The sequence below is a fragment of the Camellia sinensis genome, chromosome 9 (genome assembly GCF_055761805.1).
Source record: "Camellia sinensis isolate YWXY chromosome 9, ASM5576180v1, whole genome shotgun sequence".
NCBI classification, from domain to species: Eukaryota; Viridiplantae; Streptophyta; class Magnoliopsida; order Ericales; family Theaceae; genus Camellia; species Camellia sinensis.
In genome coordinates, this window is record NC_138969.1 from 124,244,413 (window position 1) to 124,270,062 (window position 25,650).

Here is a 25,650-nt window from a genome sequence, read left to right on the forward strand (position 1 = left end):
CTGTTGCCCAAACTCATATACTGATACATGCATTCCTGTAGAGACGCACTCCTAAAGCACATAACAGATAAGTGAGAGCCAAAACACCCCTATGTTGGGGTAGGGTTTCCCTGTCCTATTTTGTCAGGAGCTAGGGTTTCACTATGCACGCAGCGATTTCAAACAACCTATAAACGGGTAAGCAACCTGTCCTAATTTGGAATGGTCACTATGGATCCGAATATGCACTAGGTCGAAAGGTCAAAGAGGGTGCCCCGGTAAAACCGGGGTTTGTGTTCCCATACTGGCAGAGCCCACAACCGGTCAGCCTTATGGTCATGCCTTGACAAGACAAGCCTCCGGCAAACCGTTCAGGAATAGCAGATGGCAAACACGGTGTCCTAGGCGCACCAATGCAAATGCAATGCAAAGAATCACACAAGTGTAGTCAAAAACAGATATCATGAGTTCGAGTCAAGTTCTCTAACTCCCCAGCAGAGTCGCCAGAAACTGTAACAAGCCCGCGGGGGGACCTCGCTACAGCTCGGACTCGACTTTTGTAGTCACGGTTCTAAATCTGAACCAAAGAGTCCAAATCCGGCAAATCGTTTTAGGAAAAACTGATTTTTGAAAGAAGTGCCAAACATGGACTGCTTTGCCAGATACAGAGTCGCCACCTAAATATTTTATTTTGGGAAATTTAGGAAACCCTGACTCGGTGCCAAAAGGCCACGTGTCCGTCATCACCAAAGTTGCCTCGGCTCGGGAACTTGGGTACGATTGGGGAAGGTCACTTCGTGAGCACCCCCGCTCGCCCGGTCATAGACCGGCCTCTACTAACCATGATATCAATTTTTGAAAACATTGTGAGTTCTTATTCTGGTTATTACCCTAGGTTACTATGTGATGCTCACAGCATACAAATATAGACTGGGTCGCCCGAATTGGAACAAAACATTTCATGTTTGCTTTTGAAAATGGTTTGCTACCCGTAGGTAGGCTTGAAACATTTTGATGATTCATTCCAATTCAGATAACTCAACCTTCACCCACAGGCATTCAGGCAGGTATATCAGATAAGCACATAGCCTCATGGTAAGCATGCTATCATGGCATTGACTCACACACATGCAAGGATGCTAAAGCATAAAACTCACCGGGTACTCCAAGCCAAAATAGATACTTATTAGAAATCATGCATGAATCCTAAGTATACAGAAATGCCTAATGCAACACATGCAAAATGCAACTATAGCAGGCTCGGCTATTCTAAACATGGCGTATGGAATGCTACAATTATCATGTATTCAACTTGGAATTGAAAATACAATGCAGTTAGTATGATGCGTCGAGCCCGGTGCATGCAATACAGATGGATGATGCAAACATGTTGTCATACTGCATGCTAATTTAAATATGCCCTAATCTAACCATCATAAGCGGATAAATAAAAGGGAGAAAGACGTGGGGTTGGAAGACATACATCACACTCACGCACACTTATTACAGTTGTGCCCTCACTCGGAGGGTCCGAATAAATAATACAGTCCAAATATTACAGTCCCCAAAATAAAAGAATATTACAGTCCAAAATATTTACAGAATTCTAATTAATTAAAGAATTAACTATAAAGCAAATAAACTGGCGTGCAAGCCAGGGACTGTCTTGCTTCTGGTGGATGATGCATGTCCGGACTGTCTTGCGCGTAAATCCACCGGAATGCCCCAATTAGCCTCTGTTTACACCTGTTCTTGAAATGCGTGCCAAGCCCCAAAAAAGTTGCTGATTCTTCGTTTTGCTGCAACAGAGAGCAGGAAAGGGGCATAGCAATGTATTTTCACAAATGTATGCATACCTCGATCCTCGTGCCACCAATCACGCATACCGAGGCATAATGGCCGAGGAGTCGAAATGCACAACTCAATATAGGATGAATGCACATGAAACTACAGCTAAAACCTAACTCCATCATGGATAATCCGGAGTGTCGGTGACTGGGAAATTGAGACACATTCCGTCACTCGGAGTACGAAATGTACCTCGTTTCCCGTGCCCGGGCTAACTCCTATTCCGGACACGATGCAATATGCATGATATGCATGAAGTGCAACTAAGATACAATCCTAACATACAGAATGCTATGGAAATGAGATGCCTCGAAATGCGTGCACGTGGGCACGCAAACTGAGAAAGTGACGGGATGTTGAAAATGAGATGCCTCGAAATGCGTGCACACGGGCGCGCAAACCAAGGTAATGGTAAATGCAGTGAAAATAAGATGCCTCGAAATGCGTGCACACGGGCACGCAAACCGAGGCGATAACAGATGCAATGCAAATGAGGTGCCTCGAAGTACGTGCACACGGGCACGCAAACCGAGGCGGTGACAGATGCAATGAAGATGAGATGCCTCGAAGTACGTGCACGCGGGCACGCAAACCGAGACGGTGACAGATGCAATGAAGATGAGATGCCTCGAAATACGTGCACGCGGGCACGCAAACCGAGGCGGTGACAGATGCAATGAAGATGAGATGCCTCGAAGTACGTACACGCGGGCACGCAAACCGAGGCGGTGCTAAAGTGACATGGAAATGACAAATGGGCTTATACCAACATGAGTGAGCCTCAGCCACACTCACATCGGATGCCGATGGCAGAAAATAAAGTGCCTCGAAATACGTGCACACGGGCACGCAAATTGAGGCAATGCATACGCAATGCATATGACATACAGAATGCAATATGAACTTATACTAACATGAGTGAGCCTCAGCCACACTCACATAAGATGTCGGCGGATGAAAATGAAGTGCCTCGAAATGCGTGCACACGGGCACGCAAACCGAGGCAATGATAAAATGTGATGAAATAACATGGAAATGACAAATGGGCTTATACCAACATGAGTGAGCCTCAGCCACACTCACATCGGATGCCGACGGATGAAAATGAAGTGCCTCGAAATGCGTGCACACGGGCACGCAAACCGAGGCAATGATAAAATGATATGAAATGACATGGAAATGATATGCAAGCATACTAATGGAATTTCAGCAACAAAATATGAGGGAAAACAGTCCCGAAATGAAGCGAAAGTACATGAAATGCAAGGAAATGACCCGAAATGCAACATTAGGCATCCGAAATGGCCTATAGCCATACTAAACATGCACAACATGGACATGCAATGCAAAGACAGAAGCTAGACAGTCCCAAAATAAGCACTTTTCCAGTTATAAACATGGCTAAACAGCAAGTATAAGCATGGCGAAAATAGCATACAAGAATAGGGACCAAGATAGGGGTAATGAAGCAAGTGGTATAAGCTAAACCCAAACTGAAAAATTTCCTTCTACAACACTAAAGATAGACCAAAAATATGAACATTTACAGTATATGGCAGCCTCAAAATCAGTATACAAACATGCTAAAAATATGACGCAAAATAAGGCTCAAAAGGTGCTAAAACATGAAGTGTATAAAATAATCACCAAACAGGAAAAAAATGTGAATGAAACATGAAGTATAGGCCAAAATAAGACCACTTTCAGTTCGGACCAAGGTCCAAAAACAGAAACAAAGAGGGCTACTAATTTATGCAAAAATGGGGCCAAATAGGGGATATAACTACAAGTGACATATGGAAACACCAAACAATGTTGAGCCCTTCTCCAATGTTGAAGAGGGGCTCAAAATAAGCCCTAAATCAGTTTACCACATGCTCGAAAATAAATTGCTCATGGGTCAAAAATAGCATGCAAAATTATGACATACAAGATGGTCAAAGAAGCAAGTGTATTATGGAGGGCTCAAACAGGGTTGAGCCCTTAATGAGAAGTGAAGATGAGCCCAAAATATGGCCCTTTTCAGTTAGGGCCGAAGCTTGAAACCAAAAAGAGATGAGGCTTAGAAATAAATCAAAGGAAAGGGTCAAAAGGATCAAAGTGTAACTTACCCTTGAAGATCCAAACTTTTGTTGCTTCTTGGGTTGATTTGCAGCTTCTTTAGCCTTCAAGAATCCCTCCTAGCTGCTGGAAATGAGATGGTGGTGGTGGAGCTTGGTGGTGTAGAAGGAATGAAGGTTAAAAAGTTAGGGTTTTTTGAAGAATTGAAGAAGAAGACAATGGAGTTTAGGGTTTATGCTTGGAGAAGAATTTTTCTAACCTCTATGAAGAAGACCCTCAGCTGGTTTATATGGTCAAGAAAGGGGTGTAAAAGGGGGGTCAAATGGAGAGGAAAACTCTCTCCCAAAATATCCCCCGGATACAGAAAATATCTGGGGGATATTGCCCCACAGCTGGAAAGGGCACAGTGAGGAGAGCACGGCCGGCCGCTCACTTTGGCCGGAGGTGGCCGGCCGGCCACACCCCCTAGCCGGCCGGCTAGGGGTCAAAAGGGTCAACCAGATTTTCTGGCCGGCCAGGTATTGGGGAGGTAGCCCTATGTGTGTACAACACAACCATGTAATTGAAATTTCAAGAAAGTGGGCCCAAGGGGTTCAACAATGGCTCGGAAAGAGGGGGTCAAAAGGGTCAAGTTGACTTACTGGCCGGCCATGAACTTTTAGGGGCCTCCCAGATGTGTAGATCACAGATATGTGGTTGAAAGTTCAAGAAAAAAGGTCCAAGGGGTTCAACATTAGCCCGGAAGAAAAGGGTCAAAAGGGTCAGGTGACCTTAATGGCCGGCCATGAACTTTTAGGGGCCTCCCAGATGTGTAGATCACAGATATGTGGTTGAAAGTTGGCAACGCTAGCTCTAAGGTATTCAACATTAGCCCGGAAGTGCGAAAAACGGGCGCCGGGAGGCTCGGGAGGAGAGATAGCTGGTTGCTGCAACAATTGCTGGCCTCCCACCCTTCAGTGACCTTCCTCGGGATAAAACAGAGGTACCTGCCAAAAATGAGCGAAAACCGTTGCAAAACGAATATTCCGGAGCCAAAACACGCAGTTCGGGGTCCCGGAAATGGGCTGTTAAGCATCGAAAATTGTATTCGACCTCGAAGTGGGCTTCTCAGCCCCCAGTGTCCCTCAAAATGGATGAAATAAGATGTATGCCAAAAATCAGAGCAATAGGAGATGGTTAAGCGGTCCCAAACCGAGGCACACGGCCTGACGGCTCCGAAAACCGGGAACCGGACTTCGAAATGGGCAGAATGGCCTACGGCCACCAAATGTAGCCTACGGACATTGAGAGATGGTCTACGGGACCTCTCCCTCCCTTCAGGAAAAGAAACAGAGAAAACCGAGTCTGGTTCGCAAACCGAGACAAGGCACAGAAAAGGGTTCGGAAGTCCGGAGGCAGGGCTTACGGCCGCGACTCTGAAACTTCTGAACGAACACATTATGGAACATCACCAAGCGCTCAATCGGTGACGCCTAAGTCTTAAGGTCGGTCAAAAATGGGGTGTCTACACTTAGATATTGATTTGTGATTACGTATCAATTTTAAGCAACAAATAACAATCCCAATCAAACAATCAAGACAAATCGACACAATGATTTTACGTGAAAAAATCACAATTGGAGCGCCTCCAATTGTGATAAAAAAAACTACGGGCAAAAGCCACAAAACAATCCACTAAGAAGACATAAAAGAATTACACAAGTGAGCCACTTCGGAACCTACCAAAGTTTCAGGCTCGAATTCCACAGAATCTACTGAAGAATAACTCTCTTTTTTATATAGAATAAACAAACAATCCTTTGATGTATACCTTTTAAACCATGAGTTGAATACTCAATTAAACATCAAAGAAACCAAGCAAAATAGCCCCAGATATAAACCCTAATATCCAAGAAGAAGATCTGGAAGCCGTAACCCTAAACTCTGACTGAACTGCATATTTATAGAAAACTGATTCGCGAGCTCCGCTCGAGCACAGGAATGACCGCTCGAGCGAACCTCGCTTGAGCGCAGAAAAGTTCAATTGAGCGTAAAATCCCAACTTCTAGTACTTTTGCAGACAGGTCAAACTTCTGGAACCAAATGTTCTTCGCTCGAGCGTACAAACGGCCGCTCGAGCAGACAAACAACTTCGAATGCATTTTTGCATTTTGCTCCGGGGGTGATGCCCCTCGACCCTGCCTGGGCATTGTCCCAGACCCACCAAGGGGCACTCCCCCCTAGAACCCTGTGAAGTGGCAAACATGAAAGAATAAACTTCTGAAACATCTCTGCAAGGCGCAATTCGGGTTGAATTCGCATCTAAAACTCACAGCCTCACTGAAATAAAAGATCGAATACAATTACAACTGAAAGGAGTTTTGTCAAACAGGATTGCCAAGAATAAAAACCTAACAGGGCCCGTACCAAAAAGAATCATCAAAATTGAGTTCCGACATTTCCTACACCACAGGATGTCCATACTCAACTATGGAACTAATAAGAGCCTATACCTACAATGGCTAATGTATCAAACAACTAAAATTTTCCTTATCTTATTTTCTAATAGTACGCATGTCCTATATATATATATACATATATATATTACCATGGCTCTGATACCATTTTTGTCACGACCCAACCCTGATACTTAGGCTAGATTCATAACTTGCTAAATTCTAAAGTTACCAAGGTTTAATTTTAGATTAAACAAATTAAATAATGTAGTGGAATAAAATTAAAATAAATAAAACAAAAGTGCATATAAATGTCTAAGGCGTATATGGGAACTTTTATTGATGTGCCATGAGTTAGTTAATAATTACAAGTAAATACCAAAAGAAAAGAAAAGAAAAGAAAAACATGATATTCATCTCAAGTCTAGGTCCCGATTAAAGGGATAAAACAATTCCTCCTTAGGTTTCTTCACCTGAAAGGGGTTTAATAGCTATAAGCACATGACATAGTGAGGAATAATATACAAAGAGCATAAGGGTACACAAATCACCATGGATAATTATTTAGGCTAAACAATGAATAGTTTGGTTTGAATGAATCAATTATTTGAAATAACAGACAATAATAGAAAAATCATATAAGCAAACTAATCATAATCATGGTACAGAACAGAACAGAGAGTCAATGGTTATTTAAGTCTCCAAGTCATGAGACCGTCAGAGGGTCATTAAAATGACTAATCAGAGGGGCCAAAGGTTATTTAAGTCCCTCAAGGCATGAGATCTCCATGGTGGCACTTACAAAATAATTATTCAAAAACACATTTAATAAACAGTTATATCCATGGGTTTCCATTTTTAAGCAAATAGGATTCACAAAATAAATAACATAATTGTGATGCTAATATAATTTAAAAAGCATTATTTACACAAAATAATTTATAAAATAATAAAATAATTTTATGATTACTCAATGTATAATATAACTCATCTTAACATCAATTTCTACTTTTTATCTCCAATTTTCCCTGATCTCCCGAGGCTCATCTTCTTTTATTACTGTTTCCTTTGATTTACCTGTGCTTCCTACTTATCCCCGTTTTATACTTGGGCTTGAAGGTGACACAATACTCTATCTCAGTGATGATTCACTCATCTACATATTAACCTTCACAAGTGGCCTCCTCAAAGTCCTCCAGCCATCTTGCCTACATTTCTTCATAATCCCCTCTTGGCCCAACGATTTGCAATAATTTCATGGTTGTTTTGATTTGGCTCCAAACAATATATTAATCACATTTTTGGTAAACCAATGCCTCTTAATTCAAATTAGATTACATTTTAACACATATAACTATGAAATTGAATACATTATTATTATTATTATTATTATTATTATTATTATTATTATTATTATTATTATTATTATCATCATCATCATCATCATCATCATGATTGATTGATATTAACGTGGTGTTAAAATTAATTAAATATTTAAGGTGTCACAGTGGATACTACTTTTCTTCCGACTAATACTTGGTAAAATGGAGGTGTTATTTGGTGGCCCGTGTATTTTCAGGCCACTGACAAATACTAGTTTGGGGATTCATTACTGTTGCACTTATTTTAAAATATGGAATTGTATAAATAAATTGGATTATGTATAATCTTATGATTATCTTAAAATTATGAAATCTCAAAAGGAACTATATCATATCACTTGCATCATGATCATGTCCCATTATTGCACATATTTCTATAGTATAGAAAATTTTTAATGGACTTTGGTTCACCCCTCGTGGATATACTATAACAAAACTCACTTTTAACAACATAAAATACACATCATGGATATAATTCTATGACACAGGATGTAAACCCATGCTATGACATGTCATAAAAAGTCATTCACTTCAACGGCATACCATTGTGTGTCGTTAGAAACCTTTTTAACAGCAAATCTTGTACGTCGTGTTTGATTTTTCTACAACTACTTTGATACGTTGTTAAATATTTAATACAATAGCCTATTTTGCCTACCGTAAATAACCCACGTTTCACAATATTTTTTAAATGTCGTAGAATATGTATATATATTTTTTAATTCAACAGTGGTTATTTCACATGTTCTGTACAATCTAAGAAAACATTACAAACAACCTTCATAAACAGATACATATAAGTATCAATCAACCACTAAAATATTGTTTCAAAGATTCAAAAAAAAAAATTCATAAGTTTTGAATATTCAAAAACTATCTATACATTCTAAACCATCCAAAAGCTATATTAATAGACATCAAAAACTATCCTTAAGTTCAAAACCGTCCAAAACTTTTAAATCATCCAAAAAAAAAAAATTATCTTTAAGTTCTAAACCATACAAAATTTACCCAAATATCTTCTTGCAAGTGCACCATTATGGATTGATTTCATTGCATCAACACTCAGCTTATGCCCTCCATATCTTTGTATTAGGAAATTGCTAGTAGCTTAAAATTCGTCTTCGAAAGCTACCACAAAGCAGGCTATTCTGGATTGGAATGTTCCATCGTACTCCATGCACCTATTGACCATCAACAATTAGTCTCATAGTATGCAAGGAAAAAACACATAATCAACTAGTCAATAAATCTTTTATTATATGTAATAGCTGCTCATATCATACGCAATTGGAGCTCGACTTTTTCGCGCCCCCTTTCAGAAGTCGAAATAAACCCTACGGTATCAGACTCCTGTGGTTCTGAATCTAATTCCACAAGTACAATGTAAAATAGATAAACACCAAATAGTCCAAATTCGGCGAATCTTTTGGAAAATCGATTTTGAATCAAATTGCCAAAAATAGACTGCTTTGCCAGATACAGAGTCGCCATCTAAATGTTTTATTTTGGGAAAAGAAACCCATGACTTGTGCCAAAAGCCACGTGTCCGTCATTACCAAGATTGTCTCGGTTCGGAAACTTAGATACGAGAGGGGAAGGTCATGAATTGAACACCCCCACACGCCCGGTTAAAGATCGGCCTCTACTAATCATGATATGAATCTTACTTTGCATTATATGTTCTTGTTCCGGTTATTAATCTAGCATCACTATGTGATGCGCACATACAAGTATAGACTAACTTGCAAAAATTGAAATACTTGAGTCATGTTTATTTTCTGAAAAGAGTTTGAATTTGCCACTTGAAAAGTGGGCTTAAATGAGCATGGCTCAAATTATTCCAATTCAAGCAATTAGCCTTCATCCACAGGCATACAAGCAGATATATCAATTAAGCACTTAGCCTCATGGTAAGCATGCTAGACATGGCAACAATCACACTCAGGAAATATGCTAAAGCAAGTAAAGACTCACCTCCTACTCCAAGCCAAAAAGACATAAGAGAGTTAGAAAAAATACATGATTCCTAACTATGCAATATAACTAATGCAACACATGTGATATGCAATCTAAAATAGGCTCGGTTACTTAATATGGCATATGAATCAATTGATAGCATGTGGTTTAAGCACATATTCAAATAAGTATTAAACTAACAACGCAGTTGGAATGATGAACTGAGCCTCGGTGCATGCAATACACGTGGATGCAAACATGAAGAATTCTAATTTAAACGTGATGTCCCTATACTAACCATCATAAGCAGTTAAATAAAAAGGAGAAAGACGTAGAGTTGGAAGACATACACATTATTACAACATTATGCTCTCACGAAGGAGAGTCCGAATAAATAAACTAACTAGCTAACTAGTTAAGCTAAGCTAATTAATTAACTATTACAAACCAAATGAAATAAATTAACCCACAACTAATTAACTATTTTAGCTAATTAAATAATTACAACACAAGTATAATTAAAAGAAGTAAGTAAGCTAAACAACTAATTACTCTGCCTCGGGAAGCGAGGAATGTTCATGTGCATGCTCAATTTCCACCTGAAAAGCCACTATTTTGCTTCTAGAGAGCCTCTGTTGCACAATAGAACACATACGTTGTTGCCCACTTGCAGAATGGCTCTACTCCGCCAAAGGAACACATTGTTGAATTTTGCATTAATGGCCGGCCGGCCACTGGTGAGGGATGCCGGCCATCAAAGGTGGTCTGCCGGCCACTGCTGGCCATGGAAAGTGACTTGCCGACCACTGCTGCCCAGTTCACCTTGTTGCAACAGAGGACAAACAGAGCATGCTCAGGATATTCTCTAGGGTTGTCTGCACAACTCACTTCTCCTTTTCATGAACGAATCAAAGGAGAGGTAAACTGAAGCCACAAACCACTAACTCAAGCAATTTCATTGCATGATGACTTATGAATCAAAGTGTGCAAGTTTAATAAATGAAACAAAATATGACTCTAACCTCTTCCTTTTCATGAATTAATCAAGGGAAATAGTGACCTTAAAGACTTGAATCATTTCATCACTAATGAGTATAAACTACCTCAAGTTTCCATGTGTTCAATTAACGTCTAATTGAACACAACCAAATTATTATCTTGCACCATTTTAGCCTCAATTTTAGTTACTCAATTTTAAATTACCATCCGTTCTTTAATTCTCTAAGTCCAATGGTGAGTTTAAGTCCTCTAAATGAAAATAAGCGTCAAACAAGGAGTTGTTCTTGGCATGAGAGAGATATAATGCTCTGGTAATGAACCTCCGAAAAGATTAAACCATTTAGCATGGAAGGTCTCTTTCTCATGCTAAAAATAACATATATGGGACATCAATTCACCACTTTCAATTAGATTACAACAATATACAATATAACAATAAATCAAAGCAAAAGAGCAAAATAAGTAAGAAATGTAAAAAAATGAAAGGCTTGTGAAATTCACCTTCCAAGGAAATGATAAACTCCTTAGTTCACAAACTCCCTCTTGATCACCTTCAAGTGTAGAAAGTGTGTTCTTAAATCCTCAATTTGAAATTATAGAGTTTATGGTATGAAAAATGGCTAACTCTCTAGATTCTCTCACTTTCAATCACTAAACACTCTTCCTTATGATCAAGGCAATTGATCTTTGGCTATATCAGAATTTTTAGAGTGTTTTTGGTGTATGGAAATGAGGAATTTCAGTAGCTATGGAAGCTTGGAAGTGTTCGCTCAAAATTGAAAATGTAGACAATCTTTTACTCTCTTTTCTCTCTAACTTTCTTGAAGCATTCTTATGTTTTTCCCCCCCCCCCCCTAAGTCTCTTCCTCTTTGGCTTTATATAGGCAACAAAGTATAATATAATAATATAAATATAATAATATAAAAAACTATAGGCATATAATATAATAATACAAATATTATATAAAGATTATATTTAATATACTATATATATGTTATGCTGAGATTTGGATGTCGGCAGCCGAAGACTAACCAACATCAAAACAATTTTTTATTATTTTTATTTTATAATACATATATATATATATATATGTATATATATATAATATATAAAATATCTAAAATATATAATTTATACCAAAATACTAAACATATAATATAATAATATAACTTTTTATTATTTTATTTTATATATATAAAATATATAATTTATATCAATTTATGTAAAAACACAAAAAATATGAAAAAACACATAAAATTATACAAAATTACAAAAATACTAAACTAATGAAATATTTAGTATTTTAAAACAATTTGGCCATAATGGTGAAGGCTGGGATTAAAGTTCAAATTCCATCACTGAAGATTCTGTGAGAAACACATTCTACTTGTCATCATCGAGTAATCAAAAGAAAGCACCCAAGTCTTAGGACCGGTCAAAATGAAGTATCTACAACAATACACTATACTGTGACATTTATCACACAGATGGTTATGTAATAAGAAGAAAAGACGATGAAAACAGTTCGAAGTTGCAAAAATGACTAAAAACTAACAGAACCTTGGAGAAGATGTTCTACAAAAATATTATCTTACCTGGACTGAATATACTCAAATCTTAGGCGAATGGCCTCCATTAGATCCATACCCTGAGGAATTTTCGCTATCAGAATCTGCAATAAATACAAGGTACTGAGATTGACAAAGAATTGGAAATTGAACTCCTTTCTTGCTAAACCAACACCATATTACTGGATTGACAAAGTTATAAAATCTGTCGCAATACCACGTGAAGTGGATCTAGTATTACTACTGGAGCTACTTGATCTGCTTGCATTATCCCCATGTGTTTTCCACTTGAATAGGAGATGAAAAGGAGCCATTCTTTTTATCTGCTTAGAAACAAGTAAATTAATTTGCATTTATCATTAATATTTGCCACCATATCAAATACCACCTATGAAGCACGGACACCTCTCCGAGGGCTCCGTACCAGTATCGGACACGTGTTGGACACGGACACGCGGTTGACACATGTCCGACACGCAGCAGAGAGTGTCCCCTTTTTTTTTAATTTTTTTACATCCGGCCACGTTATAGACACTTTCGGGACACGTTCGGGGTAATTTCACAATTTACATAATTTTTTTGGAGTCGATTTGTAAATAAGTAAAAACTGATCAACATCTGCCCTAATCTAATTCGATTAGAACAGAAACAGAAGAGAAAGGGTGAGAAAGAGGACCTGGTCGATTTGTTTCATTCGTCGTTAGTCATTTGTCGTTCGTCTTCGATTCTCGTCGGTCGTCGCTCCTTGTCGGTCGTCACTCGTGTCTCGTTAGTCGTCGCTGCTCTTTTTCTTCGATCTTCATTCTTCTTCTTCTTTCCCTCAATCGCTCTCTCTCTCTCTCTCTCTCTCTCAGCCTCTCTGTCTGATCTAATCTCTTTCCCACAGTCGCTGTCTCTCTCTCTCTCTCTCAGCCTCTGTTTGATTTTATTTTCTTTTTTCTTTTATACTTTGATTTTATTTTTTCTTTTCTTTTCTTTTTTCTTTTATACTCTGATTTTATTTTATTTTTTCTTTTCTTGTATTTTTTTCTTTTATATTCTTTTATAAATGGTCAGTGTAACATCTCTCTTCTTTTTTTCTTTTTTCTAATTCCATTTTATATTAAAAAAAAAATTGATTAGTTTTGTTCATTTGAATAATATGTATTGAACATATAATAAAATAAATAAAATTAATTATGACATATAATAAATAAAATTAATTATTTTTTATTAAAATAACATTAAATAAAAAATATAATTTTTTAAAATAATTTTATGACATATAATAAATAAAATTAATTATATATATTAAACATGTCCCCAGCGTGTCGTGTCCGCTATTTTTTGAAAATTTGCATATTTGCGGGTCCGTGTCGTGTCCGCCATTTTTTGAAAATTTGTGTATTTGCATGTCCGTGTCGTGTCCGTGTCCGTGCTTCATAGAATACCACAAATCATTCTTTTACCTATTCTAATTTCTTTTTGTGCCTCTCTCGCACCTGAGGGAAGATTCTGTGGAAACATTAAGCCTCCGTTCGGGAAGTGGGATTGGCTTTTTGACTTTTTGACTTTTTTGACTATTTGAGCCTGGGCTCAAAAGCTTGGTTTGGGAATGACTTTTTAGCTTTTTGGCTTTTTTGACTTTTTTTGTGAGAGAAGAGTGTAATGATTATAAGTTAGATGTGATGTTTTGTCTGTTGTGGCTCAAATAGCCTATTCTGTCTTTTGTGGCTCAAAGAGCCAAAAGAGCCCAAATGAGCCCTTCCCAAACGACACCTAAAAAGACAAATGGATTAACCAACCAATGCTTCCAACAAAAAGGTACTAAAGAAGGTAAGTGATTTAATGACTGACCTTTACTTGAGTGTTCGACTCTGCTTTTGCTCTTACTTGAATGACAAGTTCTACTTTCTTCTGGTATTTGCTCAAACTCTTTTTGTAGTTAGTCACAAACCTATCAAGTTTCCAAAGAGTTTATGTATCAAAACTATCAATGCCTACTTCAATCCTATCAACATTTTGAATCAAAAAAACCTAACAATCCAAACAAATTATAAATTAGTTAATTGAAATTACAAAATCTGATTGATGGATTAAAAGAAACCTAATTCAAATTACAAAGCCTGAATCAAATATTTAAAAAATAAAATAATAAAAAAAAAACTGATTATAATTAGCTAAATTAATCAAAATTAAAATAGTTGTCCATTCATCTAACATTCAACATCGACAAACCAGCAAATTAAAAATCTAACAATCTAAACAAATTATATAATAACAATCCAATAAAGCAACAAATACTAAACTAGCGAAACAAACAGCCCTAAAAGACATAGAAATTCAGAATGAACAAAAGAGTAAATAAGAAAAAAGTATATGAAGAATTAGAAACTAGCAAAACTACATTAACTAGAAATAAAATAGAATAAGAATATAACATTAAAAAAATTGAAAAAAGAGTAGAAAAGTACCCATAAAATGATTGAATCAAATAATAGTAGGGAGGTTTACAATCTATACAAAATCCCATAAAAATCTATACAATATCCAAAATTTAACAGATCTACTTCGATTACTTTCTCGATATCAAAACCCCGATTCAGAACTTGGACAATGAAAACCCACAACAAATCAACAACCACAGGAAGAACAAAAGCAAAAGAAAAGCATAAACTTTCAGAGGCAGATGTGAAAATCGAAAGAAAAATCGAAGTACCTGGGAAAAGAATTCGAGGGTTTTGCATTTTGGAGTAATGGAAGAGTGATCGAGTTTGCGAGGGATCTACTGAATGGGAAAGGATGAAGAGGGAGAGAGAGAAAGAGTACCAACGGCGAGAAGCGATGATTGATGGCGAGGCCATTGACAATAAGAGATGGCAAGAAGGATTGCGGTGTGCAACGACTCAGAGAAAGGAGGAAGTGTGACCCGTAACGTGATATGAGAGAGAGTAAGAGAATTATGTTTTAAATTAGGAAAACACTGTGGTACACACAACCTTCAAAAGGGTTGAAGAGTAGAGTCCAGATCCTCTGCCATACTTTCCTGCCATACTTTCCTGCCATGCCCCAAAACGACGTCGTTTTGGGGCAAAATTTTAAAAAAAAATAATAAAATAAAACAAAACAGAACCAAATCCGCCATTGTTGAAGCTGTTCAACTGTTAAAAATCAAAAATTATACTATATATATGAAACCATCCCTATATATATATGTATATATATCTTTATATCCATACAAATCTACAATATATATATATATATATTACAAATCAACAGAACCAGATCCGCCATTGTTGAAGCTGTTCAACTGTTAAAAATAAAAAATTATACTATATATATGAAACCATCCCTATATATATATGTATATATATCTTTATATCTATACAAATCTACAATACATATATATATATATATATATATTACAAATCATAGGCTAAAAAATATAATAAAAATGTGAAGATCCTCTGTAATACCCAAAATCCCAAATGGGAAAACCCCTTGATCATCTTTATCTAAATATGTATTAACACATAAACAAAAATTTACACAGATGCATCATAACCCAGATGGGGAAACTCCATGGATGATACACATATTAAAGTTCTGAGAAATGAGAGTTTTTGCAAATGAAGATGAAAAGTAAAAAGAAAACCAAGCTTTGTTGCTAAATCCTACTCATCAATTACAAGAAACCCAAGAAAATTTTGAGAAATGCATATACATCATAGGGTTCAGTGGAACAAGGATTGAAAGGAATGCCCACCTGGTTTTTCTCTCCTTTGGTCAATTTTAGAGAGAAAAATGCCCAAATGCAGAAAAGATCCCAAGTCCCTTGTGTTTCTTTTTGGGGGTTTGAATGAATGAATGCTGTGTGTAAAACTTGTACACTACTCCTCCCAAGTCCCAATCTCTCTCTCTCTCTCTCTCACACACTCTTTCTCTCTCTCCTATTATGTGCATCAAAATCAGAGAAGGAGAGTGAGCTTCTCCAATACAAGCAGAGAAAGAAAGAAAGAACGAAGAAGAAAAGAAAAAAAAAAAGTGCAAAATTTTGTTCATCATCGTCATCTGGATCTGCAAAATTTTGATGTTTGTTAAACCCAGCAGACGCCTCTTCGTCGTTCTTGTCTTCTTTCTTCTTTCCCTTCTCTGGTTCTGTTTTGTTTTATTTTTATTTTATTTTTATTTTGAAATTTTGCCCCAAAACGACGTCGTTTTGGGGCATGGCAGGAAAGCATGGCAGGAAAGTATGACAGAGGATCCGGACTCTGAAGAGTATGCATCATATGCATTTTATAATTAAAAATAATAATAATATAATTTTAATTTTTAGAGTCATAATTAAAAAAAATTTTAAAAATAATAATATAATTTTAATTTTTGGAGTTATAATTAAAAAAATGTCATAACTAAACACAATATGAGGCATAATTAGGAGTGCATGTGATACACCATTTTTAAATGGGTGTCTATTAGAATTTCTCTTCAAATAAAAGTAATTGAGTGTGTTTCTGAGATATGTAATTGAGTGTGTTTTTGAGATATGTGTTTTTCAAGAGTGCATGGAGTCCAGATCATCTGCCATACTTTTCTGCAGTGGTCTACCAAAAATACGTCGTTTTGTGTAAAACGACGTCGTTTTATTTAGTGCTTTTTTTTTTAATTCAAAAATTTCATTTCCCTTATTTCCCCCATTTTCTCTTCTCTGTATCGTCTTCTTCACCTTTGCACCATCTATCTGAGTCAGTGAACCCTAGCAGAGAGAAAGAGGCATCGTGAGAGGCAATTGAAAGTCGGAGTGAGGAACTGAAAGAGAAGAACGTGAACTGAGACAAGCACTGAGAGACGAAAGGGATGGCAGAAATGGAGGAGCAGTGCGATGGTGAGCAAAGGATCGTGGGCAACGGTGAGTTCGACGGCGATACGATGGCGGGAATGCGACATTGCGGCGACGGCGAGGTCTATTTCATCATCATGCTGTTATATATATATATGTATGTATGTATATAGATATGTATAGATTTGTTATTGTTTTGGTTTGGTTCAATCACTTAATCTGTTGGGGATTCATAGATAGGTTGTTATTGATTCATAGATGGTTTATTTGACCCATTTCATATTTTAATATGTTGGCGAAGTTTATTTAACCCATTTCAGTCAATTAATTCAGATTTTAATATATTTGATTCAGATTTTAACCCATGATTCAGATTTTTTTGAAATCAATTAATCTGTTATTGATTCATAGATGGTTTGGTTCAGTCACTTAACCCATATATGTTGATTTATTTAACCCATTTCACTTAATCTATATGAAATCAATTAATTCAGATTTTAACCCATGATTCAAATTTTTTTGAAATCAATTAATTCAGATTTTTTCATATGAAATGGGTTCACTAACTGAAATGGGTTCACTCACTGAAGTAGGTAAATATTATGTTCTATATATATAAGTTAGATTTTTTCATATGAAATTTTATGTTCTATATATATATATAGTTAATCACATTGATCTATTCTAGTAGATTCAGATTTGTTGTTAGATAGTTAATCACACTTACTTGTAAATATGATTTTCTGATTCATACATTTATTTGTGGATTCATATAATTTGTTTCCATTATATGATTTATATATATGAATTGTAGGTAAATGTGGTTTATATATATGAACCTGCAATTAAGTATAAATGTGGTTGACTCCCAGAACTTGCAATTAAGTATAAATGTGGTTTATATATATGAATTGTAGGTAATAGAAGAAAATAATATTGTTGATGATTGTGCTTGGAAGCCGAAAGTGGGAATGCCATTTGACTCTGAACAAGCCGCATATGACTTTTACGATACGTATGGGGGAAATGTGGGCTTTAGTATTAGGAAGGCCTATGCAAACAAGAACAAACATAGGAAGGAGATAACATCACGGACGTTTGTATGTTACAAAGAGGGAAGTCGGGGTATTGACAAACGAGATCCACTTGTCAAAAATCCGAGACAAGAGGTAAGATGTGGTTGTGGTGCCCGATTTAGTATCAAGTTAGATAGAATTTCAGAAAAATATATTGCTTGTGATTTTGTTGAACATCATAATCATGATCTTGTGCCTCAAGATTGCATTCATATGTTGCCATCCCAAAGAAAAATATCTACCACCCAAGCAATTGAAGTAGAATTACCTTCAGAATCTGGAATTCCTCTTAGGTCTACTTATGAACTATTTGGTAGGGAATCTGGTGGAAGAGCATCACTTGGTTTCACCAAATTGGACCAAAAAAATTACCTAAGATCAAAAAGACAAAAAGATTTGGAATATGGAGAAGCGGGTAGTGTGTTGCATTACTTTCGTAAGAAAACTATGGAAAATCCATCTTTTTTTTATGCAGTCCAATTAGATTGTGAAGAGTAGTTAAGTAATATATTTTGGGCCGATGCTCAAATGATCATGGACTATGCTCAGTTTGGTGATGTAGTGACATTTGACACTACTTACAAACTAAATAACGAGCATAGACCTTTTGGATCATTTGTTGGATTTAATCATCATCGAGAAACAGTTATATTCGGTGCAACGTTAATGTATGATGAGACTGCTGAATCTTTGACATGGTTGTTTCAAATTTTTTTTAGAGGCAATGTCAAACAAAGCTTCGAAAACTATTTTCACAGATCAAGATGCTGGATGGCTAAGGCCATTCCAATTGTCATGCCCGATACAGACCATCGTCTTTGTACGTGGCATTTGATGCAAAATGTTGTCAAGCATGTAAGTTCTATTTTCAATGATGTAGGGGTCAAGGCTGTGTTTTCAAAATTTATGCATGACATTGATGATGAAGAAGAATTCCGAATACAGTAGGACCAAATGCTTGATAAGTATGATGCATTCGACAATCATTGGTTGGAGCAGACTTTTCGCATGAAGGAGGAATGGGTATGGCCATATATAATGAATTCTTGGGCAGCTGGAATGAGTACTACTCAACTTAGTGAATCCTTTAATGCATTTTTGAAGGATTATCTGAATTGTGACCATAACTTGATGGAGTTCTTCATGCATTTTGAGAGGGTGCTTTATGAGAAGAGGTATAAGGAATTGGAAGCCGAGTATAATTTGTCCCAAAAATTACCGAGGATTTTAATTCCAACTTTGATGTTAAAGCAAGTGGCAGAGATTTACACGAAAATAATTTTTGAGGAATTCCAAAATAGTACGTGCAGTCCATTGAAGCATCCATTATAGTCATTATTAATGATGGTGAGAGTACCATATTCACAATAAGAACAGTGGTAGATGGAAAAAAGATAAGGTTGTGACAATGGATAGAGGGGGTTCTTTGATTGTAGTTGCAAGAAGTTTGAAGTGAAGGGCATACTATGTCGACATTATGTGAAGGTGCTTAGAGATATATTCAATGCAACAGAACTTCCTCCACAATATATACTCAAACGATGGACTAAAAAAGCAAGGGCTGAACGGGTGAAAGATAGACGTGGGTATGAAGTGAAGGCTGATGTGAAACTACATCAAAGTGACCGATATCGGTCATTAATGACCATGTTTAGAGAAATAGCGAGTAGAGCCGCTGAATGTGAAGAAACTTATCAGTTGTTAGTTTCAAAAGGTGAAGAATTGAGTGTAATGGTTGAAGACAAATTAAGTGTCTACATTTCTAGGCAAGTGGAGGTAACTGATTTGAGAAATTCGTCAAGCAACGCATGCCCACAGAGTGATGAAGTAGATTTGTGACGCCCCAATTCTACACTATAGGTTGTAGTCAAGGGAAGTCACTAGTGAGTCCTATGGTCAATAACCAAGTAAGATCCCAGATCGCTGGAGGAGTCAAAATAGCCTCCCTTCTAAGTCCAGCTTTCTTAGGCAGCGCACTACCTTTTTGACAGATCTTACAAGGCATTGGCACAAGGTCTCATAAGCAACGATAAGGTACATACATAGGATATAAATACATACCAGTCACAATTATACTTGCTTCAAAAGATGGTTCCATTACATTACATCCCAAAAAGAAAGTTTTAAACTTCATATGAGTCTTACAAAATAACAAAAAGGAAATTTCTAGTATTCCTAAGATAGCCAAAAGTCTTCAAAGGTTTCCGGCTCGTCGTCTTCCACTATGAGTTCCGCTTCGTCACCTGGCATGATACGCCGTAAGCTTTGAATGTCCAGTAAACACACACACACCCCACCCCTTTTTCGCAGTCCAATACACAATCACATTTATAGCACCAAGTAGTAAAGCATGATACTTCAATAAACAAATAAATACATTAAGAGTTGAGTCAGATGTTAGTCACTAGAAATCCCCCAAAGAGATTCCGTCCTCCCGACCACAAGAATCGGACGCGGATTATTCGGTATGCCCCTCCTTTTGCTGCTTTGTTGCAGAACTAACCTCGGATGCCTACCAACGGTTATATACCGCGTAGCGCCAACCGCAGGGCCTCAAAAGAGACGGTAAAAATAGGGCCTTGCCCGAATCCCTCCTTACACCAAACCACCTAGGGTCCGAATACAACCGCTCCGTTCAAGGGTCCCGAAAACCACTTGCGCAAGTTTTAACCTCGAATAGGGAACGCATCCCAACAAATCATATATCACATTTTCTCATCTTTTCATTACTCAAGTGTTCGAAAATCCAATACCCACCCAATTAGGTTTCCCGTTGAATTAAGTGTTTTAAGTCAAGGTTAGTCCAACTAAACGATAAAATAAAATTCACATAAGCATGCCTCCTCAAGATAAGAAGATAAATAACATAACATACCTATACAACATTATGCCAAGATATGATAATAAGCCATTAAACATTTTCATGAATACAAGGGTATAAAACATCCAAACATAACAAATTTCCAGATTTAACATCACATGAAGGTTAATAGGGAAGGACTACTTAGGTCCATCAACCGGACTCGGTTTTCCTATGGTTCGTAGAGAATTTGATCTAGTTCCTAGAACATTTTTTGGAAATGGGATTGCTTTTCCTGATTTTAAGTTATTTAGGAAATAATCCAGCACTGTTCCAGAATCTGTCCAGAATCGGCCCAGATCTGTCGACTGTTACGAAAACTTGTTTTTCTTGCAAACCACTCAATGTTTTTTGATGAAACCAATTTTAGTTGAAAGCTAACTTCTTAAGGAAGGTTTTGACGTAAAATAGAGGTTCAGAATATTTTTGTACATTTTTCTGGAATTTTTGAAAGTTGACTGAAAAAACAGGTTTTAAGGTGGAATGCCCAAAACAAGGAAATTTATAAAAAAAAAGGGGGTTCCACCATGGGAAAGTTTCATTTATTTTGTGAAGAAAATATGCTAACTATCACATGTTTGACTCAGAAAATTTGTTTGAAAGAGTAACCTTGAAAAGTTGAGAGATGTGTACAAAAGAAGATGGTTTTGTGCCAAAATGGGTAAAATACATGAGAGATGGAAACAATACTCAAATCTTAGTGTTTTCAACATAGGAACTTGATAATAACAGATCTGAAACTTTATCTAGAATCTCTAAAAACATGCATTAGAAAAGGAAATGAAGAGAGGGTTGTGTTGGTGGCTTACCCTCCAAGCTTTGCACAAGAAACTCTCTTTTCTTCCTCCTCCTTCTCCTCTAGATTTCTCTCCCTTGCTCTCCTCTCTCTCTCTAACCAAAATGTGTGTGAGTGAGTGTGTTGTGTGTATGTTTGCAAGCTAGGGAGGGTGTGATATATATAGGCAAATTGGGGGTAAAAGGACATAAAAGCCCTTTAGTTGGAATTGGATGGAAAGTTAGGATTTTGCTTAGATTCTAAAGGAATGGAAGGGACTTAGGAGGTGTGTTCCATTGGTTTAGGCCACATCTAGTTGTAATAAAACTAATTCTTGGATTTTGTATCCTAGGTAGGTCACTAGGTTGTATATTTTCCTAGAATCTCATGATGGTGTTTCTTGGAATTTGATTTCTCACATTCTCCAAGGAAGGGCAGCCATAGGGAAGTGTGGAGGGCAAATTCTTTATTATTTTATGTCCTAGGGTACACTCTTCAAGATGTATACATATATATATATATATATTACATGATTGATGGTACTTCATGGTACAAGGTACAAGTACTAGTTTTGGGATAAGTTTTGGATTTAATTAAAGAATGAGGGCTTGGGGTTAAATTCTTGTAACTTAGGTAGAATTAAATTAGGTTAGGGAATTCATTCTGGCTAGGGTAATTCCTGTTTCGATAAAAAAAATAGTAATGCTAACAGTCAAGATTTATTCAAGTAAACGAGGGGCTTTAAGAAAATAATTCATCATTAGGGTCTTAAAGTATCTATTTCAAGTGTAAAATAATTCAGTTTGTATTATCTTGCTTTGAATTTAAAGGTAAATAACCGAACGATGACTGTAAAAATTGAAAGTTAAGGTTTAGAGCGATTAATCTAAAATTTGAGAGTTAAGTAGTTAATATTAGAGTGTTAGTTTTGATTTCTAAGCTTCCAGGATCGATTAGGGTTTGTATGGATTCGCCCGTGATGCGTTTTCAGTCCTAGGGCTTAGTTTGCGATTAATTGACGAACTAAGGGCTTTATTATAATTCAAAATTTAGGGACCTAATAAGGTTTACAAAAAAAGTCAGGGGCCTCACAAGATTGTCCAATCCAAGCTAAGGGACTGAAGAAAAGAGAATCAACTAGTAAGGGAAGAAGGAGAATCAAAGGCGGGATGGAAAAATCTATTGCAAAGAAGAAAATGATGCAATCTATTTAGGTTTGGACATGAAAAATTGCATATGATTAAAATACAGTAGATTAATAAACTAAAACATTGATTTTTTTTATTAATGACCCACTTTCATTAAGGTTTTTCATTGTATGTAGGGTGCCGCTGATTATACTCCCTAATGTGAATCTTAGCCTCATTTCGGCATGGGTAATAATTCTATTCAGGTAATATTTAATAGTAATGTGGTCTTTATATGGTTAGTTTTATGAATTCATTTCATTAAGTTCGTTCACTATTATCAAATAATGAACTATCCATATGACATTTAATTTTTTTTTTTTTATCTTTAATTGGTTTGGTTGGCAATGTAGTCAGGTGCTACTGTTTATACTTCCCAAAATTTTTGGTTACATACTTTATATTGTTTGTATTTAGGATCATCGTCATGATATCTACATTTCTCCATCTCAACCTCGACCTCAAGTTCTCATAGATGGTACAAGTGGTCCTCCTCTTACGTATGGTACATATGATGTGAGTTATCATTGGTTACATGGTTTACATTAAAAATGTAGTACACATTGTAATCAAAGTTTAATAGATGGTTTGGTCTATTGCAGGGAAATAACACGCCTCAGTCAATGCCTTCTGTGTATCCTACTCACAGATGTTTTCAGGAGTTGCTTCGAGGTACAAGTGTTCAATACTTTGCAGTCCAAGTCTCGCAAGCGTCACATAGTCCTGCTGACAGTTATGTAAATGGACATCTCTGAGAAGTTTATTTTATCTTCATTTGTTTTGGTCAAATGTATTTTGTGTTGGATAGATTTATTATGTTGTGGACAGATTTATAATGATCTGGACAGATTTGGATAGTTTCTTTGGACATATTTGGTCTGATGTATTTTGTGTTGGACAGATTTGGTTTGGTTTATTTTGTGTTGCACAGGTTTATTATGTTGTGGACAGATTTATAATAATCTGGACAGATTTGGACAGTTTTCTTTTGTTTTGGACAGATTTGGACAGTTTTCTTTTGTGTTGGACAGATTTGGTTTGGTTTGGTTTATTTTGTGTTGCACAGGTTTATTATGTTATGGACAGATTTGGACAGTTTTCTTTTGTTTTGGACAGATTTGGATAGTTTTCTTTCGTGTTGGACAAATTTGGTTTGGTTTGGTTTATTTTGTGTTGTACAGGTTTATTATGTTGTAGACAGATTTATAATAATCTGGACAGATTTGGACAATTTTCTTTTGTTTTGGACAGATATGGTCTAATGTATTTTGTGTTGGACAGATTTGGTTTGTGTTATTTTGTGTTGCACAAGTTTATTATGTTGTGGACAGATTTGGAATGATCTGGACAGATTTGGACAAATTTCTTTTGTGTTGGACAGATTTGGTTTGTGTTATTTTGTGTTGCACATGTTTATTATGTTGTAGACAGATTTGGAATAATTTGGACAAATTTCATTTGTTTTGGACAGATTTGGTCTCCTGTATTTTGTGTTGGACAGATTTGGACAGATTATGTTGTGGACAGATATTATGTTGTGGTATGATGTATTATCCTGTCAAGCATGTAAATTTATTTTCTTTTGTACAGATAGATTCATTTCACAGTGAAGAACAAATCTTGATAAGAACAAGTACGACCTGACCAACAATAACAATATAAAATAATGAATAAAAACTCATAGGTAATTTCATTCGTCAAGCATAGGTAATTTCATTGACAGAAACAAAAAAGAAGCGCATCACATTCGTCAAGCATAGGTCATTTCATTAAGATTTACATATCAAAACTCATAGTTTAAGGTTTATTAAATTCAAAACCCAAATACAACCACCAAAAAAATAATAATAATAACAAAAAAATAACTAAAATGTTACATTCACTTCAGTAGTGCTATTAGCATGGTAAAACCAACCAACACTATGGTTGTGAACATAATCAGTTTCATAGCTTCTTGGTTTGCCTCAACTCGTTCCAATTTATTTATAATTTCATTGAGTTTGTCAAAATCATAACCATAGCCTCTCTCATCTTCATTCTTCATATGACTAGCTTTACTTCTCCTTTAGATACTTGATGCATTCTCAGTCGGAGCCACTCCCCACCCAAAGTACTAGCACATCCTATCTGCACACTTGAAATACAACCTCCTTGGATTTTTCTCTGATTCTGATAGGAACACTGCAGCTTTTTTTCTACAATTGCATCTTCTATTTTGCAAATATCCAGCATCAATGTTTGAACCCATTGACATGATCCTAGTAAGAGCATTTTATGACACAATCAGTCCATTACAACTTAAGACAGCATTCAAACAAAGATGTAAAATAAAACAATAATCAATGATATAATAACCATTTGTCTAATAACAATTGTCATTTTTTTGTTCATGTTCATTCTTAATGTCATTTTCATGTTCATGTTCATTCCTAGACATATACGGTTTTGGGGAATTGATTCAGGAAAACCTTGATGCTAGTTCATATACATAGTTCATGTTCATTCCTAGTTCATGTTCATGTTCATGTTCATGTTCATTTAACATATGCCTCATCAATTATTCATGTTAATGTTCATTCCTAGTTCATGATTCAGGGAATTGATTCATGTTCATGTTCATTCCTAGTTCATGATTCAGGGAATTGATTCTTGTTCATTCATGTTCATGTTCATTTAACATATGCCTCATCAATTATAATAA

At 36.3% G+C, this 25,650-nt stretch overlaps 1 protein-coding gene and 1 long non-coding RNA gene across 4 annotated transcripts; one reads left to right on the forward strand and one right to left on the reverse strand.

Annotated features, from left to right (window-relative positions):
• Positions 1 to 8,502: 8,502 nt before the first annotated feature.
• LOC145798746 (uncharacterized) lies at positions 8,503 to 15,198 on the reverse strand. 3 transcript variants are annotated; one of them, XR_014340244.1, is made up of 6 exons: positions 14,931 to 15,198; positions 14,069 to 14,168; positions 12,450 to 12,555; positions 12,260 to 12,336; positions 10,217 to 10,486; positions 8,503 to 8,889 (listed from the first exon to the last, which is right to left on the reverse strand). It is a non-coding gene; the product is annotated as an uncharacterized LOC145798746 (long non-coding RNA). The 3 variants fall into 3 exon arrangements; XR_014340245.1 differs by lacking the exon at positions 10,217 to 10,486 and adding an exon at positions 12,909 to 13,990; XR_014340243.1 differs by lacking the exon at positions 10,217 to 10,486.
• A 1,870-nt stretch (positions 15,199 to 17,068) lies between these two features.
• LOC114315958 (protein FAR1-RELATED SEQUENCE 5-like) lies at positions 17,069 to 18,625 on the forward strand. The gene is made up of 2 exons (XM_028262591.2): positions 17,069 to 17,173; positions 17,969 to 18,625. Exons 1-2 carry the CDS (start codon positions 17,069 to 17,071, stop codon positions 18,623 to 18,625), a joined length of 762 nt encoding a protein of 253 aa, XP_028118392.2.
• The last annotated feature ends 7,025 nt before the right edge of the window (positions 18,626 to 25,650 follow it).